Raw genomic sequence first — 20,189 nt, 5'->3', positions numbered from 1 at the left:
ACATCACCCAGATTTAATCTCCACCTGGATTTGGTTAGAATCTCTAAGGTGTCTACTGTGCTTGATGATATACGTGTATATATGTATATAAAGCATTCAGCTCTGGAGGAATTCTGGGTTTATTTGATTCTTATAATCTCTACTGGTTACCTGATCTCAATTCTGAACATTAGGTATGTCATGGCTTTAAAATTTATCTGGGGGTGGAGTGTCTTGAATAAGCTCGTCTTTTTCACTTGTTTTTTTAATTGCTCAGAAAACAACCAGCGTTGTTCATTTGGCRAAAGTCTTGTGATCTGTGGCGTGGCTGAAGGAATCTGCTTTCTGAGAGGTAGAGAGTTGGAGGGCATTTCTTGCATCAGAACTTGTTGCTGGGGAGTAGGGGATGAAAATGGAAAAGATGTGCCCCGAGGTTCAGAACAGTAGGAAGTCTGTCTATTCTCTAAGCAGTGGAAGGCCTGATAGGGAGAATGTTTTAAAAATATTTCTATGAATAACAAAGGARATAACACTTTCAGATTTGCCATTGAAACATAAAATATATTGAGGTTTTCTTMTTATTATTWTTTTTTTTAAGAAGGGCATGTGAAACTGCAGTTTTGATCAGATTAGTATAAAACCATTCTTTTGACTCAAATTTGTAATCTTTCTAAAATGCTTTTTCTAAATACAAATCTTTGATCCATCAAATTTTCTGACTCTTTCAACTGTATGCTTTTGATTCTGTGCAGGGTCAGAAGACACTGGAAGTGTGTTACCAATTCTTTTTTTATTTTCCTAGCTTGTATTTTTGAATCTGTAATTAACAGCACTAGTAAAAGGGCTTGAGAATTCTAGCTCCTGTGCTAGGAGTGGAGCTGAAAGATGTTGCGTTTTTCCAGTGTTTCATAGTAGTCTACAAAATCTTCAGAACTTCCGTCTAGTGGTAGTGTCGACTGTAGTGTCACAAAACTTAAAATGAAAAAAATAATACCTAGAGAATTCTGTGTGTTGTCTGTTTTGACTCTAAAAAGTCGTTACTGATAATTGGTATCATCAGTGCTGTTAAAATACTGTAGGATACTGTAGTATGGGAGTTCTACATTCTAATATTCACTAACACCAAATGGTGCACCAGAGTTAATATTTTTATTGCTAGTAGCTTAGTCTTTATAATGTATGTGTTCAAATGATAAGACTGGCACCAAACATTGGAGTCTGAAGCTCTATAGTTGAGCTCTTGTTGGACAAAGATGCAGTGTGCAGGCCTTCAACTGTAAGAGCATGACCTAATATTCTAGTATTTTTACTTTCCAGTGTAAAAATCTTTACCTTCTTTGGTGGGAATGGTACAGGGAAAATAAGCTCATCCGATTTAATTTCAGTGTTCATTAAAGTCAGCACTGCTTCACTGTTGCATTTGCCTTTGCCTGTATTACACTGGATMCAGAAAAGTTAGTTTACCTAAGTTAAAAAGCATGTTGAATTCAGCTGCTTTTAGCAAACCTGTGCATCAGGAAGAGTAACTTCTAGGATTTTGTAGCAGCAGTGGACATGAGAGTTAATTATGTAGCAAAATAAAATTTCCTTTTCTTAAGGTCCCAACAAGAGTAACACCACAGTGCGCAGCTATTCTTAAGGCAACCAGCTTGAAGAAATAGTAGAGCAATTCCTTGTAGAAGTGTTGGAAGGAGAAGCAGAAACACGGCAGAGCGGGAGTCTGTTTGGACGCTGAGCTGGACAGAGCGTTGAGGCCGATTAGCTCAGGCATTCTTTTATTTTGCACTCCCGCAAAGACTGAAAGGATTTAAAACTCTTAGATTTTATTGGAATAAAAACTAGAATCTTAATTTGAAACTCAAAGCTGATAAATAGATCGGAAGGAGTAGAAAATGAAGATGTGTATATGATTCTCACTCTGCCCCCATCTTTGCAGGGTTGTCCTTGTTCATTATTAATTCAGTGACTTTGCATTGCAGCAGACTTGGTTCGATCCCGCCAGTCTCAAAAAAGTTCTTGCTCCAGCTCCTCTGAGGCCTAGCTGGCGGCTTTTTGCTTTTCAGAGCAGTCTGAGAGGTTCCTAGCACTGTGCTGTGACGCCTTCCTGAGGGGGGGAAATGAGGCTTCTGAGAAAACCTGAGCATAGCTGTATTGCATTACACGTCTCAAAGGTTATAGAAGATGTCCTGGCACATTAGCAACAGGTAGTGACACTGGAATGAAGGTAGGATAGACTCTGTTGGAGGGCTGCAGAAAGTAATAGCTAAGGAACTCTTACAAGGTGGCTTTATTGAGCAATCAGTTAGTAGCTCCGTGAGAATAATTTTATGCCACTTTCATACCTTTACTCAGCGCTAGTGATTGCAAAGCCTATATCTGTGTGCTTGGCACTGGTTTCTTACCATAATGGCTTGTTTTCAGAGCAGCCATCATTTGAGTTGTGTGTGGAAATCATTTCACTCACATTAGTCTAATTGAAATATCTTAGGGCAATGATGATCAGCAGCCGATGGAGTTGCAGTGTAGGTTACGCTTCCACTGTCTTTTCAGAGCTGCAGCACCGTTCAGGGCTGCGCTTGTAATTTCATCAGCAGTTTCTCTGACAGCAAAGCGGCCTTAGTTTCTTTGCGACTCTGCTGTTCGCTGCTACCCCCTTAACTGTATGGATACATGTGTTTGGTGTTGTGCTATTAACTGCATCACCAAATTCTTTGAGTTTCAGCAGTGCGTCAAAACTGTAAACAGTTATTCACATATCTGAGGGTTAGAAAGCAGCAGTGTGGGAGCAGAAAGAATAGGCGAAGGTGGGAACTGCAGCTTTCTTCCTGTAATTACACTCGAATCATCTGTTGCAGTCTGTAAGCACGTCCTATTCTGAGATGTGGGTTTCAGCTGAGCTAAAACAGGCTTTACTGATACTTCAGCTGGCTAACAAAGTTTCGCAGATGGTCACATTATGGTTGCGACTGCAGAGATTGTTCTGGTCTGTTGAAATCTGTTCTTGCCATCCTGGGAAGAGCTGTAGTGTGCCGTRGCTTTTTACTGATCATGTTATTGGTGGTGTTTGTCATGCCAATAGGCACAGTGGGGAACAGCATGTCCCAGAACGGGAGGTAATTGAACCAGAAGGGAAGACTTCCTCAGGGCCAAGGAGAGAAACGCGTGGATCGAGTAGTTGGTGTAAACTGTTCAGTTTACTAATYGCGCTTAATACGGCTTTCCTGAGATCGATTTCTTACCAGGAGCATTCTTAACAAGCTTCAGCAAAGAAATGGGAGTTATTAATCATGAGTTCATCGAAACAGGTTTGTGTTCAGGAAATAGGCTGTTCCTAGTGCTAGAAGTCTGCACTAGCAGTTCCTCTTAGCCAGTCTGTGGCAACTCCTCCACTGTTTTCCTTACCCTAGCTTTGTCACGGTTTGTTTTTTTTGGTACTGATGATGATGCCTTTGCTTAGTTTATTCTAGGCCTCTCGAATGGTCTGAAAAAGCTGCCATCTGTCTCTGTCCCTTTTTAAATATTAGCTTCGTAAGCATCTTGAGACTACTTTGCAGAGTGCTTTGATATGTATGTAACGTGTCAAGAGACTAGAAACTTAATACACCTGTTAATGTATTGTGTCTCTCCAGATGAGTCTTTTTTCCCCTCTTATTTGAAGCAGTGATTTTGTATACAGCAACCTTGTGCGTTAACGTATGTTCAAAGAAACTGTTGCTTCTGTTCCCACCGTAGTATTCATATAAGGCCAAAAAGTAACTGCTGTTGGGGACTCTTGCTTCATAACCCTAAATTTGTGTGCAGTGATGACAGCTGTGTCCTGACCGTGACTTGACGGTGGCTTGTCTGCTCTGTTTGCGCAGGACCTGTAGCTGACATACCTCTTCAGGGATGGACAGGGTATGGTAGGAATTCCCTTGTTGAGGCTTCATTCAAATCACGCTTACCAGGAATGTGATGGAAACTATATGTATGCTTTAGGCTGTTTATTTAGACAGTGCCAAGCCAAAACTAATGCGGAATATCTATTGAATAACCTCTTTTTAAAGAGGTAAGTTTAAAAAATCCCTTTGATTTACTAGGCACAGTGAAAACGGGCAGCCTTGGATATTCCAGCGTGGAGTCAGCCCACTTACTCAAGATAATTTTCACATTGTGAAGACTTGACAGAGCACAAGCATTGCTGGGGGGGGGAGGAGGGTTGGCTAGCTTCAATTTATAGGAGACTGTTTAAAAAAAAAAAAAAAAATGCAAAAGGAGTAGGCAGGAGATAGAACAGCTGGACAGAGARCATTCAACTTTACAGCTTCTGGGAAGCTGTTAGACCGTGTAGGACATGGTGAGTATGTCACTTCAGTGTTAGCTCTTGCCCCACTCACCACTGTGCAGAAAGATGCGGTTTCTTGTGGCTGTTAGTACTTGGGGAAACTGCTGCCTCAACCAGAGGATGACCTAAAACCTTATTGAGTATATCAGTAACGTTCAGTAATAGTGCTTTAGGTGAGTGCCATGCTAAGGCCAAAATGAAGCTTTGCGCTGGGTTTGTGTGTTCTGGTTGGTTCAGCTAATGCTCCATAGTACATTATACTTAGCTGTAACCTTGTTTGCTTTGGTAGCTGCATAACACAAACACTGAGGAAAGCTGCTCAGCTCACAGCGTGCATTGGCATTTCACAAAACCTAGGGCGAGAAGCAGTTCTCATCTTTTTTCGGAACTGAATGTACTTCCTGACTGAGGAATAAATAGGCTGGTAGCAATGGCAAATGTAAAAGTAACATGTGGTGAGCTTCTAGCTACATTTTGATTATTTGGGTTTAGCATACTCAAAGTTAGGCTGTGTGTGTCTTGCCCCAAAGAGTGTTTTTTTTTAATCGAGATCGTTTGTCTCATGGTATTTCCGTTTAGGGAATTGATCTTGCTGAACTACTTTGAAACTGGGGAAAATATCCTGTGTTCAGTTTAAAGTTAGCTTTGATGCTAATGGTATTTAAGTGTCTCAAGTTACCACAAAATACAATTGCCCTGAAGTCGCTTTGAAATTCATGTAAAAATCTTCTTTGTTCTTTACTTTAGAGTTATTTAAAATTAAAAACTGCTGCATCCAGTCTGGGAATCTTCTGAAATTTGAAATTGTAAAGTAAATTTCTTAGTTTCAGTATTTGCGATAAGATAGTTGAAAGCACAGCCACCTGATTTAGTCTCTTACGGCTTAAAACGTATAACTAACATTCTCTCTCTTAATGCTTAAACTCTCACTGGTACAGAGCAGTGATTACTGATCTGTTCCTTGCTTATAATTCTGAAATGTGTTTGTATTTCTTGTTTGTTCTAGCTTTTACAAAACTGATCACAGTAAATGGCCAAGAATATCATCTTCAGCTGGTTGACACTGCTGGCCAAGTAAGTAATCTTYTTCTGTTCGAGTCTTTCTTCAGAGTTAAGACAACGGGTATTCATACTCCAGTAGAACTAAATTGGTAGTGACCCATGCATTCAAAACTGAAGTTTAATTTAAATGATGCTGCCTCATTGTTAAATCACCAAAGAGCAATGTTTTTATACTGTTTATTTAAAGGCTTCTTTTTTTCCCCCCTGTCTATTGCTGTCCAAACAGTAACTATTGTTTAAAGTAGATGATGTCTTTAAAAAAAAAAAAAAAAAAAAAAAAAAAAAGAAGAAGAAGGAACTGTTTTAACTTGAATGTACCAAAAGGTTGTGCTTGTAAGTAGCCCCCTTAATGTTTATGGACTAAACTGACAGTCCTGCTTTAGATGGAGAACGTCAATTCAATAAACTGGCCAGAAGTTGTTCGTGACTCCATTCTTTTTATACGCTCTAGCTACACCACGGTGATTTTGTATCCATGAAATGTTCCTAAGAAGTAGACAGAAACGCATATAGGCAGTACTTGTACTAGCTTACTGGTAGCCTGGTCAATTTGTTTAAATTTTTAWTAAAGTGATGGTTCATGCATGCTTCTGAGCTGTAATGAAGAGSACTGCAGGACGAGGCCCTAAACAAGTGTCCTGTGGCATGGTCAGTAGGCTTCATGCAGTACAAGTATTCATTATATAGTGCTGCTTGTCAGAGCTTGTAGGCGAGTGCACATTCCAGGCACAAAAATGCTCTGTCTTTTGAAAGACTTTATTAAAAAGGGGGGGGGGGTGGAGGAGCAATGTTAAACCCCTGTCTTTTTATCCTGAATTTAGTATTGTTTACATGATCTTGCCTACTGTGAGTTTCTGATATTTTGCCTGTGGGTTTTTCAAAACTGAGTAGCATTAAATAATCATAGCATTGACAAATCCATTGCTAGTACTTCAGACTTTAAAGCTGCAGGAGGACACTGGTTCGTAGCTGGGGGAGTATTCAGAAGGGTTGTAACCTTCTAGGCATGATCGATGCCTTTCTTTGAAGAGGACTGTAGGACTGAAGAATAACCAGGCGTTATTTAGGTATTGTAAGCTTGTGCTGCCCGGTAACATCGTATCCTTTTAAAATCTGTCGGGTAAGCCCAAAGTGATTAGAAACACTGATACTGACCATACCTAATGGGACAAGCGTTGTATGAGAGGGGATATTCTGCAGAGGAGAGTGAGGTTGCGAGATGGACACACTGTTTTGGAATAGTTATCTATGAAGTGTGAGTAGCAGAGCAAACTCGATGGGCTTTGCTTTGTGCTAAAAGCATGCTTTCCTTACTTTTACAAATGGTGCTACAATTTGAGAAGCAAAGTTTCTCTTTCAGAAAGAAATGGCATTCTAAGAAGGCAATGTAACCGCACCAGTAACATACCTCTGTTGTGCGGGTTTATTTTCAAGGTTGATTTAATGTTGTGCAGTATTATAAAACTCTCTAATTTTTTTCCACTCTGTGGTTATTTCCAGATTTGATCCTTCCTRTGAAGGACTTGAACTTTGAGTTCTGGCTCATAGGGTTAGAGGGAAGAGAAGATGCTGGGTTATGGAAAGCATGGTTTGAACAGATCTCTTCCCAAATTCTGTCTTGCTTAATGATCCATAGGAGTCCTCATGCGTGTATATAGCATAGCAAAGATTATATTGTGGATTTATGTGAAGTACTTAAAAACAAAGTTACAGCCACATTGTGTTGTCTCTTACCAAAGTCCTTGATTTGACTCACGAATTCCAGGAAGCGTACTGGTGGGGGTGTGGTTGGCTTTTTATTTATTTATTTACTTTAACTTCAAATAAGCCAAAAACTTTTGAGTCACGAACTAGAAACACTTGAGGTTATGGCACTTCTTTTTTTGGTACCCCTTTTCTGTCCCGTACCGCTGKACCTTTTGTGACTGTCTACTCAGATTTCCATAGTTCAGTAAAACAGGTGTTCCAGTATGGGATCACGGAAGAGAAGTGTAAGAGCATATCTTATCTAAACCTGTCTTCCAACTGTGGCAATGCCAAGGAATTCCAGATAAAGTCAAATAACTGGAGTTGCACTTTCACCTGTTTTACATGCAGACTAGCTYGGGTCCCTTCTGTATTGACTTTTGGATTACACAGCCAACTGAAGGAGCAGTTTGGCATTTGAGTAAAGATGGGGATGGGTTGTCCTCAGTGTGTAGCTATAAAGGCAAATAAGGGCATCTTTTGTCAAGTGTTATTCTAGAATGTTTTTTGGCTGAATCTGTGAAGAAGTTGATTTAAAAGGGTTTTTCCCATTTGCCTGTTAACGGAAATTCGATTTCTTTTAGCTGTCTAGATTTAAGCTGAATGATTGCACTGCTCCATCTGTTTGGTCATGACAATATACATTAGAGGTTATGTGATTTTTAAGCTAAAATTAACATCTTAAGAAGCATAGGTGAAAAAAAATTGAGAACTTGTACATTAAGACATATGGTTATTGTCAAAAATGTAAATGTTCCCTGAGAACATCTATTAAAGCATTTAATTTGTTTTTTTAACATGGGAKTCATAGTATTTGTGTTGCATTTTCTGCAATCTTTCAATCTTCTTTCAAAACTACTGGTTCATTAATCTGTTAGGTCAGTGTTTTCTATATGGGAAATATAGAAACAGTGATTAATTTTTTTTTATGAAACATTTGCCATATAATAAAAACTTCTAGTTCTCATAAAGCAACTAATAAATAATAATTCTCCCATTTACAGTTGATAAGCCTTAGTTGGTTGATAAGCTGCAGTTGCTCAGTTCCTTGCAGGTGCAATTTTGGTGTGATCAGTGCCACTTAAAATATCAAGCTGCTAGATCCTGTCTTCAGCTGTTGAAATGTGGAATTTGATTGGAATGTRTCACTAGCAAGATAAGAGGTGTAATTGCTAATTAGTGGTAATTCTGAGTGGATGTTTTGTACTAACATAAACTGATAATTAAGCACAGTAAAAGGATTGGGAATAGCTTTAGCTGATCCATAGTCTTAGAGGGAATAAACCAGAAAGGCTGTGGATTTTTTGTTTATCTATTTATTTTTTTAAGAGTATACAGACTAACTCAGGCTGTGCCCCAGGCTTGCTTCACTTTCTTTTAATTTGGTAAAGATTCCGCAGTTGGCATTATGATGGAAAAAACCCTCAATTCTTGAAGTACTGCATATACGAGAAAGTCATGCACCTCGCATCTTATAAATACGACTAACTTAACTGCTGGTGATCTGCTAGTATCAAGTTCTGAACTGTGGCAGTAAGTAACTTTAAATGCAATATTCCTTCCGCAGGATGAATACTCCATATTTCCTCAGACGTACTCCATAGACATCAATGGCTACATTCTTGTTTATTCAGTCACGTCAATAAAAAGGTAATAAAATCTGTTATATTCTCATGGTTCAGGTAGCAACCAGATACATTCTCGTCTCAGCTCCTGGTTTTGCTGTATTTTCTTTACATGTGTATAATTCATTTATTCTCTTTCCCTTATAAATAAAATGGAAATAAAAATCAATGGCTTTCCAGAAACTTCCCCTCAGATCCAAATGTCACAGGCACTTTGCTGACTAATAAAAAAGATACTGTGTAAGAAATGAGAAGAACTGAACTGTACTGATGAGGTGTAAGTAAAAGTATGTAGATTGATTTCAGGAATAAGTTGAGTTCATTGCTCTAGCATCAGATAGAAAGATGGACTTGAAACTGAAACTGAACTGAAAGGGCACTGTACGCTTTTGTGAATTAGTCAGTCAGCTGGTAGCTCAGTCCCTCAGCCTTGCAGCTTCTTACAGTACTGAGATTTCTTTGACTTCCTATCTTGGCTTGTTCTTGTAAATCATCAAAAACTTCCATACAGATAGCAATAGAGGACTTTTGGCCTGTGGACTAACTCCTGCCCTGTTGAAGCAAGTATCTTTTTGACCAATTTTCCAGAGTAACTCTTCTGTCCTCATAGCTGGCTACAGTCTATTCTGACATGAGGACGGATTCCATCATAACTGGAATCCATCATTTGCTTGTAAGAAGTATTTTGACCTTCTTGCAAGGTTTTGTCAGCTGCCATTATTTTGTCTCCTCCCTCTGTTTTTCTTGCTTTGTTTAAATATTAGTCTGAATAGGTCTTAGTTTTTTGGTATTGTACAACATCTTCATTATGATAGCTAAAATAAGGATTAGTTGAAGGTTTTGAGCAAAACGATTAAGACCTGAGACTGTTCACCTCATCATTAGGAGGGTAAGAGAGTGCTTCCTCTTCATGCATAACACCTAGTTCTCCAAAAGGTAAAATGGAAACTCACAAGCTTTTATAAATTGCATRCCTTTTCCTCTGAACTGGACAGAATTGGGCATCTCAAGTGCTCTTATCGTAGACTACCATAAAACAGGTAGAGCAACTTGATTTTTTGCTTGCTCATTGACTGTTCTGTGCTTCTCAAAGAAGGCATATGGTCTGGTTATAAACTTCTATTTCTTGCAAGGCCTTCAGTGTTGAACAGGTGTTAAAGATAAGAACCAAGAATGGAAGATTCCTAGTTGCAGAGTAGTAAAGGAAGACTGTGATTTGGAGGAAATGCAACAGGTGTTACACTTTAATCTAGAGATACTAAACTACATAACTTTTTTTTTTCTTTCTTTCTTTTTTTTTTTAAGTCAGAGATTCATTATTGGTGCTGAGAAACCTTGTATGAAATAAGAGTTAGTATTCTTAACCTTAAGTGGGGATTCATCCGCTTATCAATCAACATTTTCTCTTTACTATATATGTGGCACTGTTGGACACAAGTATCTGACCAAAGTCAACATAGATTGCTTGGAGGCTTCTGCAGCTTGTGCTGTTCCCTGATCAGCAGCTAAAGGACTTGCTCTTTGATAGTTATTGCAGTCTTTGTCTGATGGTGTCTTGCACTTAGCAGCTCCTTGAGCTTAACAGCCCAGATAAATGAAAATTTGTTTTCTGTGGTAGCATTCCAACACTTAAATAGAAACCAGTTATGGTGAAAATACTGATAGAATAAGATATGTTAAGATTGCAGGTGGATACTGTATTCATCAATATTTTAGTCTTAATCAACTTATTGCAAGTTTTTCTTTCTTCCTTTAAACTTCAAAGCATCAATAATTATGTCTTGTTTTATTACGTTATCTTGTATTCTGTACTAAGACAGTGTTTAGGCAATAGAACAGATCTTCCGCAGTACTCCAGCTCAGATGACTCACCTGGGCAGTCAGATTGCATTCACTGTCTTGGTTTCTGTCACTTGGGTCGAAGTGTATATATTGATCTGAGTATTGATCCATCAGGGTACCAGCTTTGACAGCAAACAGTACAAATATCCTTTAAAAAAAAAAAAAGTGTAATCTTCTCTGCTAAACTCCAGTGGGAAGTTTAAATGGGACTTGAGTAAAAGCTAATGCCCTACTTTTTTAATATTCCCAGACTTTCAGCAGCAAGGTTACTGAAAGGCTTTTGCTCTAGTTTAGCTTAATTAAATTCCAGTTTTGTATCTTGCTAAGTTTCATGATTTTGTATAACACATTTGTCTGACAGTTTGTAAATTTTTGGTTCCCTTCACACACTGATAATGTTTACTATAACACTATTTGCTCGACTGAACTGGAAAGGATTTCTTATGGTCTTCAGACCTCTTGCTGTTTCAGGACTTTGTTACACTCTTTTATGGGTTGGTCAATATCTATTTTAAACTCTGCCCCTGCACCTTCTTCTACCCTGATTAGTTTGGAAAGCTTTCTAAATCCTTCAATTGATCTAGTCAAGCCAATTTCATTCCTGGCAGGTCTTAGCAACTTGTTTCCCTGTCAGTATTTTATTTGAGTTTAAATAGTGCTTCTYTTTTTGTCTGCTTTGATCTCTTAATAAAGGTCAGCTGTTTCTCCTTAGTCTTTTTAGCTAAAAACTGAACTCTTGAACTATACTRGATAAGCAGATATACAGAATTGGGAAATGAAGAGCCTTAGGAATGCGAAGAATCGTATTTCTATAGAACTTTTAGCAGAACTATACACTGGAACCTCAGGTGAGGACTCACTGGTGTCCTGCGCAAGGGCATGGCATTTTCCAGCTCTGCTGGAAACAGTACACCTAATAGTGAAAAGGAAGCAGTGTATTATATTATACTAGCAACTCAGTTATCCYATGGCTAGTACCCTAGATCTTCCCTGTGGCTTCAGACTAAGGAACATATTTGTGGTCTGTAGCAGATGTTTTATTTCTTTCCCCTGTTTCTGTTTGCAGGGTCATCTAGTTCTACTTGTAGTAATGCCTCTGAACTTTGAGCAAGCTCCAGTTAACTCATATTTTTTGAAATAATTAGAAGAATGTGAAATCTTTTCCAAGACCAGTTCTCAAGACCAGAATTTCACTAATAGCTTTTCAGCRTAAGCTGTTTGTAACTTCAAGTCCTTTCATTGATTCCTATATTTTTTCTATTTAATATGTAGCATCATACCTGATTTATTAATAGTGAGTTGTGCCAGACTAAGTCACTTTTTTCTTTGCAAAGAACTCATTTCCTTAACAGGAGGACTAAGAGCTGAACATTAAAAAGTGTTGTGTTCTAGCCTACCCCATTCACTTACATATGTTGTCTCTAAAATTACTGCTGAAGTCGGACAAACAGAGCTAGCTGACACAAAATCCTTTCTAAATATATAGTAACCTTTCTTGTTTCGGAAGTGAGAATTTTTAATGATTTAGATAGCTTGAATAGCACTTGTAGGCACCAGTTCTTTCAGAACTGTGGGTTGGAAGTATATTTGAATGCTGCTCTATTTTTAAGTGTCTGAATTCTAATTAAAATGCAGTGCAAGTCAAGATACTGCCTGTGGCTAACAACCTTGGAAGCTGGAAAAGTTTCAGTCACTTCTTTGTTGCAGTATATTTGCGTGTATAATCTGTGAACCTGTGCTTCTCTCCTTAAACAAAACTGAATTGTGCACTTCTGTATCAGTATTTTTTTTCATAATGTAATTGGAGGAGCACAATGTCTACTCTTTAAGCCTGTTTATAACTCATTCTGAAAAGCACTAAATGTCGAATGCAGTGGATTTTGTTAGCGAGGCTTTAGGGTTCTTGGCATTTCGTAGTACTGCTTCTTATCTCCAGTCATTCAAACTTCATGTACGTTATAGGTGAACAGACAACAAGTATTTGAATAACCACTGTTTCAGTATCATCTTGCAGATCAGTTTACTCATGTTCCAYAGAGAATTATAACTCGGGCGACTCTTGCCTTTCACGTGCATGAAACCATAGAATTCTATATGAACGAAGTTTTCTTAAAAAGTGATGTATTATGTCAAGGCAGAGTGCACTTAACTGGATGCTTCTTTGGAACTGTGCTTTAATTTGACATGCTMATCCAGGCTTGTTGGAATATAGTAGTTAAATTTCTTACTGCAGCTACAAACCAGATTGGGGTGGGGAGGGGGTGGAATGCTTTCTTAGTGCTCGTATGTTAGATGCATCAGTCCTAAGTAATGTTACTTATTTCTGCAAGTATCATAACTGGGGAGGYTATAATGATAGGCAGTAGACTAGCCTTTTGTCATTTCTGGGACCATTTTGTCTGTTGTACGCAAATCAGTAACACTTTCAGCATCTCTGAAGTTCTGCCACTATACATAGAATAGGTTTTAAACACGGTAATCTACATATGCCATTAATTGCTTGTGTATTGGGTATTAAGGATAAACATTGGAGTGCATGTGTGACTTCATCCCTTTATTTTGCAGTTTTGAAGTGATAAAAGTTATCCATGGCAAGTTATTGGATATGGTGGGAAAAGTCCAGTAAGTAGTGACACTTTCATCTCATTTCATTGCAGGCATGTTACTAGTACTTTGTTCAGTATACTATAACTATTCTGAAGTTCTGAACTTTCTTTCACAGAATACCCATTATGCTGGTTGGAAATAAAAAAGACCTGCATATGGAACGGTATGTGAACTCCAGTGTATGTGAAATGTAAGACAGCAGCAGGCATTCCTGTGGCTGCAGTACAGTAGTTTTGTTCTTGGCTTTCCATAACTGAAATAAAAATTGAAGGTTAAAATAAGGTGCTGGCAAAGGAATTGTGTCCAGAACGTGAACTAAGAGCCATGAACTTTTGTTCTGATGTTGATTCGCACTATGAGATTCCAAGGACAGTGGTTTAACACTTGGTTTTCTTCAAAACAACCAACCAAAGTGTATTTTTCATAACTGTAAAACACTAGATGGTRTTACAGATTATAAAAATGAAACTGCTTTGGGACAACTGCTCTTCTGGGTCACAACAGAGTTTTACCTGACCCACTAGTGTATTTGACAGTAGCCAATAGCAGATGCTCAGGATCACAGACTTCACAAAACATTCCTATTATATGTATGTATATGCTTTGGTTCTCTGAGGACTTTCCTGAAGTATCGAATTCCAGTTCTTCTGCAAGTTAAAAAGAAACACTTTTATTTTCTGAACTTTTTCTCTTTGGTCAGGGTGATCAGCTATGAAGAAGGGAAAGCTTTAGCAGAATCCTGGAATGCAGCTTTCTTGGAATCTTCTGCTAAAGAAAATCAGGTAACAGRTTAAGATTAACTTTATTTGAATAACAACATAATGGGATGTCTCTGTAATCTCACTCAATAAAGGAAGCTAAAATATATGCTTGTRCTCAACAGATAATTTGTGTAGATGGTTGGAAACAAAACGGCTGTCTGCATTCGGGTTTAAGTATGCAAGTTTTTTCCATGTATCTGTAAACGAAAAAGGGAAGTGAATAACTGAATGCTTAGCTTCACTGAAGGTAGCAGAAGAGTTAGTGACAAATGAAAACTTGAATCTGCATTGTGGGTGGGACAGGGTCTGTGGTCCACTACGGTTACCTTAAATAGTGAGCTTGTGGTGTTGCAGAGGAGTAGACTGGTACAAGGGGAAGAACCTTGTGTTTTTAAGGTGCTAGGCAAGACTTCATTGCTCTAATGTGAGGAATAATGGTTTCATGAGCCCCTGACAAATCAAATAAAAATTACAGCACAGCAGAGGCTGCTCGACACTATTGTGAAACAGCTGTAGTCAAGTTGACAGAAGGCCACAATCTGACCAAATACGACCCAGACACACTTACACTTGTTGGTTTCCTATCAGAGAAAGAAAATGCTTAATTACATCTTAAATAGCATCCTTTTTTTCATGCTTAAACTTGCTTTAACATACCTCCTGAATATGTTTTGGTATTTGATTTTGTTCCTGTGGCTGTTGATAATACTTCATCTGTCACTGATTTGACACCCTACTTATGTAAGCTACAAAGATTGCTAATTTGGACTTGAAGTAATGAAGAACTGCTGTTGCGTTTTTTATTTTTGTGTGGATTTTTTGTGTGTTTTTTGTTTTGTTTTGTTAGCTATTGCTTGCAGCAGCTTGGCATAGTCAATACTCTGCTTTTTGAAAATGCAGAAATATGATAGGGTCAAAAGGACACCATCAGGCTAGTTTGAAACAAATGAGTCTGTATTAGTCCTTATGCAGAAGAAATGCTTCGTCCTGTGTTCGTCCTGTGTTTAACCTAGGGTATCACATCCTCAGCCTCCTGGATAATCTCAGCACAATCAAATGGTTCTAGAGCTAGGACAGAACTTGTTTAAACAGCCTTTCCTTCCCTCCTTCCCATCCCCCAAAGCAAAACAAATAACTTGTTTGATAACTTCTAAAACTACTGACAATGAGCAGTTGTGTAAAGTTGCTGGAAGAAACTTTTTTTTTCCTCCAGATGTGGATGATCTGGATTTAGTTTATCAGTACTTTTGTTTCTGGCTAAAACTTGTGTTAACCTTGTCAAAAYTGGGCATAATGAAAATATGAAATTTCTCAACATCATCACTATACTGCTTGAGTGGTTCAAATGCATATTCAAGAAAGCTAACTTGCTAACTAACTAGTCTAAAGAACAAATCATTTAAAGTTCATCTTTTTTTTTTTTAACAACTTAATACTTCTATTGCCTGGACTCTTTTTTTTTTTGGTACATGTTCAGCACATATAAGAGTCTACTAATTCACATCTTACAGTGTGTCTTCCTGATAACTTTGTTATCTTACTCTGAAATATTACTCTGAAATTCGTTCTGTCTGGTTCCAAAAAAAAAAAAAAGGTCTGGGTGTATTTATGCAAAAAAGCTGCAAGTTTTATATGATGCTTGGCATGTCTTGCATATTAAATTGCTGCACTAACAAAGTCCCATTGACTGCCATGTATTTATGTGTGTTCCTCAGTCCATGGAATGGATCACATGCTTCAGATTGTCTGTATTAAGTTATGCTGCCGGCTGAAACTTGTACAGCAAAATTTGTAGGCTTCATGGAAATAGGGATGATAACTGTATGTCAGATATTCAGACTTCTGTAAAGTCCTGTACAAATTCAAAGAAAAATCAGAAGTTCTGTTAATTCTTGCTGTTAAAGTTGTTTTTACCATGTCTTCTGTAAGCATGATTACTGCATAATGCAGATTGTTGAAAGTGTAGATGTTGTGTCTCTGGAGACAGAAGCAGGTGCTTGAATACAGTTCCTCCTTGCTGTGAGTGGAAAGTACAGTGGTAAGGTCATGCCTCTTACATAATATGCTTGGTAAATTTGGCTGGCTTCAGAATGTAGAGGGATCATGTGTCACTTCTGAGATGGGTGCCCACAATACTGAGCGTCTTTCAGGCCATCTGGTGTGCTTCCTCTGGAGGTTCGGGATGTACAGAAGAAAGCGTGAAGGAGTTCAAAACTGGAGCAGCTGCCTTAGCCTTTTAGCAAACAGTTGCTGAGGAGTGCTTATCTCCAAGGAAGGTGGAAAATTATGGTTTGAAAGCTAAGTATAAAGTCTAGGAGAACTGAGGTGCTAGGAGAAAGAGGAGGCAACGGATAGGTAGCCAGATGATATAGTGTCCCTTTTTAGGAGTTATATCACAAACATCTCTGAATTCATGGCTTGTTTCCCCCAAACCATAATTTGACAGGATCAAAAAAGTTTATATATAGACCTCTATCAAGACAGAACCTCTTCGCTTACTCTGGAACTGTATCTGGTTTGGGGAACAAAGTGTTTATTTTGAACTTAGTCACAAGGCTTGTCAATTCTCCTGGTATTGATTGTTCACCTTATGTAAGTCCATATTCTCAAGAAAAGAAGTCTGCAGACACTTTTTTCTTGGAGGTTCATCCAGATCTTGCCTGACTGGGGTTGGTACAGCAAATGTAACTTGTCTATCAAAACTAAGCCTAAACTTCCAAAACTGTGCTTCAGATTCATTTTACTTTGAGAGCTAATTTAATGCTTAAGGGGATGAGCTGAAATGGATTTGGAATTTAGAGCTTAAGAACTTAGACAGAAAGGTCAAACCTTCCTGGGTGGGGAAGAACTCTGTTAAACCTTTTCCTCTGAAATCTGTCCATCTGTATTTGGGGGACAGAGAACAAAAGTATGGTGATTTATAGTACAATGGTCTGAAATTGGTTTGGTATTTATTCTTCAGTGGTGAAGAGTTCTCCTTGCTGCAGAGGTCAGCTGATTCCAGTTTGGCTATATATGTTTTATTCTTTACAACAGCTCTGTTTGCAAGGAACTGCTGAAACTGGAGAAGATATTTCCATGTATTAAAGGATGTTCCCTCCAGAATAGGCTCCTCTCGCCCTAAAAGGGGATGGGAAAGTATTGACTCTTACCTCTTTCTGCTTTTGCCAAAAAATCTTGATCAGAGCATCTGTGGAGTCATAGGACAATATTCCTACCTTATTAGGCAACTGGAATGGCTCTGCAGATTAATTTAAGCAAAGTAGACCTGTTCTGCCAGGAGTTATCAAAAGATACCACATTCTGGAAATGGTGTGGTAGTCACAATACATGGAAAGTGAGAGGCACATGGATCAAAGTTGCAGTGGAGATAAATGTTAGTGGTTGGCAAGGGTTTCCCAGCTCAGATATATTTGAGGCTCTCTATCAGCCCTCCCATACTCAGGTGACTCGATAAGACTTTCAGAGGAGCCTGTATATCAGTCATATAGGCAAACTGCTAGCCTTTGAGAAGGCAGTTCTGTGACTTAGTGGAAAAGACATCTTTTGGATTACTGCTGAACTAGAAAACATTAACCTGATTGGTAAGCACTTCTTACGAGACCTGAATCTTGCATCTTTTTTGGCAGACTTCACTGTGAAACTCATCTTTAGGTTGAAAGTATGTTTAAGGGCATCAAGTATCTTGTAAGCAAAATATGAGGTACATGAGATCATGCCCTATTAGGCCCTGGAAGCTAAAGTCAGAAATTAAATTAGCCCGTCTTCTTTGGACCCTGAATGATCTTGTCCTATTTCCTCTCAGGCTGCTTAGCTATAACTGGATATGTTGTACTGCTTTGCATCTATCTGGCTAACTTTAGGAGCTCAGAGCATTCTTGTGAACTCCCAACAYTGTTTCATCTAAGACATAGTGCAGTGCTTCCTTTTCCTCTTAATCCCAGTAAAAAAGGGAATGATTTGAAATACAACCAGAATCCAAATTGGTCTTAAACTCAATTGAAGTTGGAAGCCAACTTCTACTGGAAGAACTTAGGGAGTAAAGAGCAACCAAATTGTCTTCCTCCAGTTGGGCTAAACTCCTTAGATGAACTTTTTTTAGGAGGGGGAGTGACAAAGGTATCTACCTCTGACCAAAACAAAATCCATTTAAAAAGCAGTTGCTTGGGCATTGCTTCTTTTCCAAGAGTGATTTCATCTTCAGGCTCAGAAGATGCAGTATTTAGTGTATGCTATAAAGCAGTTTGGGATTTTAGCCCTATTCCAGGAGTCTGGAATGTTTTTGTTTAGGAGACTTTATTTGGACTGGCAAGGGATGGGAAAAAATCTCTTCCTTACCTTACCATTGTTCAAGTTCCTTTGCCCAGTCCTGAGCCAATATCAACTCGTGTGAGCAGTTGAGAATTTACTTTCTGAAAAAATAAAGTAGTCTCATGCTTGTGTGTGTTTTGTTTTTTTCTTTTCTTTAAACCCTAACAAAGGATGAGTTGACTATGGCAGCTGTGGACTGGATCCTGGAGTTTGGATCTTACTGCATCGGCTCCTGGCAGTGTGTTCCTGCCGAAAGCATTGCGGCTCCCTAGCTGTCTGTCCCGTTCATACCGAGGGGCACGTGTACAGAAGCAGTTCAGCCTCTGGTGGCTCTTGCGCGCAGCAAGGTGCTGCGTTCTTTAGGCAGCATGTATTGCCCAAGCTAACATCTATTCTGTTTCCTCAAGGGAGAAGGTAGCAGAAAGCCAGATGGAAGTATTCAGTAGGCTAGATGTGACCCACRTTTTGTAATTGGACCATATGGAGTCAGATGTGTATAAAGGCTGGCTACATTCTTTACTCCTTGCCACAAAGCATATAAACCTTACTGTGTTGTTTAAAAGCAGTTTCTAAAATTCTTCAGCCTTGTTGGGCTGAATTACGGATTCCTATGGGTTAGCTGTAGCACAGTGATTAAACCTGCAGTGAAAATGTATTTTGTATGAAATGGATTAACAAGCCCTGTGGCCTACTCCATCCGAGCTGTTCAAACAGTGTGTTTCTGACAGAACATACAGCTACTTGCTTCACAGAGTAAGTTGTGTTTTTAATAGGTGTTTTTAAACAGGGGTATAAAGAATTTGTGCATTAAAATGAAGCTATTGAAAATGTCAACTCTAAGTAATGAAACATTGGTGCGGTATATTTGTAAACCAGCAAGTTTTCACCAAGGGAAACTCCACTAGTTGAGCCAGTTTGATACCAGCTGCAGTCCTGTCTGTGGTTCTCCTAGAATCTGATTTGCACAGGAATTGTATTGTGCAGTTCTAGGCTAATAGCCACTTCTGTCAGATTCTGTTTGGATTGCAGGGAAACTTCATTATATGGAGGAATATTCTATTTCCAGCCGATTAGGTATTTTAAATAATTCCTGAAGTGATACTGTGTACATGTGGTRTAAGTACAGGAAATGTTAAAATTCATTCTGATCTTGTTATGATTACTTTAAGATTTTGCGGGACTAGTTTAGTCAATGGGATTAATTTGGAAGTGATCCAATTAAGAATTATACCTTGTGGAGGAGGAAAAACATCTGCCAGGTCAAAACACATGGTGATAAATCACAGAGTGCTCTTCAGCATGCTGATTAAAAACTAACAAAAAAACCCATCTTTTTTTATCCTTTCTTCATAATGTGATTGCTTTTACATAATCAATATGCTTCCCTTTTTTAAAATAGTGTATACACTTGGTATTCATGAAACTGATGGCTAGAATTAGATAAACTGCAAATGACATGTTAGGGTTGTTAGGGAACCATCACCAATCATACGGTACTTCAGTATGTGAATCTTTAATTTGGAAATGCTGTAATATAGACAAGCACTTCAGCATTGTATTTGACTGTAGTATAGGTTTTCATTTTAAATTACTTTTCAGAGATCTTATAGGGATGTTGCCTGTTGTAGTTTTGGATATCTTGATGGATGCTAGTAGCCTTAAAATCCCTTAAAACTGGGCATGTCCTAAAAAGAATAGATTTGCTATGTATGGTATTTATTACAAGTAGCACTCATGATTTTGTCCCAAAGACCTTACTCTCATCATCTTTCAGTATCTTAAAAAACAATACAAAACCAAAAAAACCTAACTATGCTTAATCAGCTTCTTCCATTAAAATCTGCTGAATCAAATTCAAATGTCTTGCAGACTTGATAAGAAAGGATGCTTCAGTAAAATTTTATTTTCATGGGAAATTATAGCTTTCCATCC

At 38.4% G+C, this 20,189-nt stretch overlaps 1 protein-coding gene across 4 annotated transcripts in view; it reads left to right on the top strand.

Moving 5' to 3' along the window:
- The window catches only part of RHEB (Ras homolog, mTORC1 binding), a 43,697-nt gene that overhangs the window by 21,918 nt on the left and 1,590 nt on the right, over window positions 1–20,189 (top strand). For 2 of the 4 annotated variants that reach the window (XM_026091557.1, XM_026091554.1), the window contains 5 exons: window positions 5,310–5,377; window positions 8,679–8,761; window positions 13,144–13,200; window positions 13,301–13,348; window positions 13,886–13,967. In XM_026091557.1, coding sequence (XP_025947342.1) covers window positions 5,310–5,377; window positions 8,679–8,761; window positions 13,144–13,200; window positions 13,301–13,348; window positions 13,886–13,967 — 338 coding nt within the window. The remainder of the gene's footprint in view (window positions 1–5,309; window positions 5,378–8,678; window positions 8,762–13,143; window positions 13,201–13,300; window positions 13,349–13,885; window positions 13,968–20,189) is intronic. The other 2 variants (XM_026091556.1, XM_026091558.1) reach the window with 2 other exon arrangements.

Source organism: Apteryx rowi, unplaced genomic scaffold, assembly GCF_003343035.1.
Source record: "Apteryx rowi isolate R43461 unplaced genomic scaffold, aptRow1 scaffold_91, whole genome shotgun sequence".
NCBI classification, from domain to species: domain Eukaryota; kingdom Metazoa; phylum Chordata; class Aves; order Apterygiformes; family Apterygidae; genus Apteryx; species Apteryx rowi.
The sequence above is the reverse complement of the archived record's forward strand: the minus strand, read 5'-3'. Positions and strand labels throughout refer to the sequence as shown.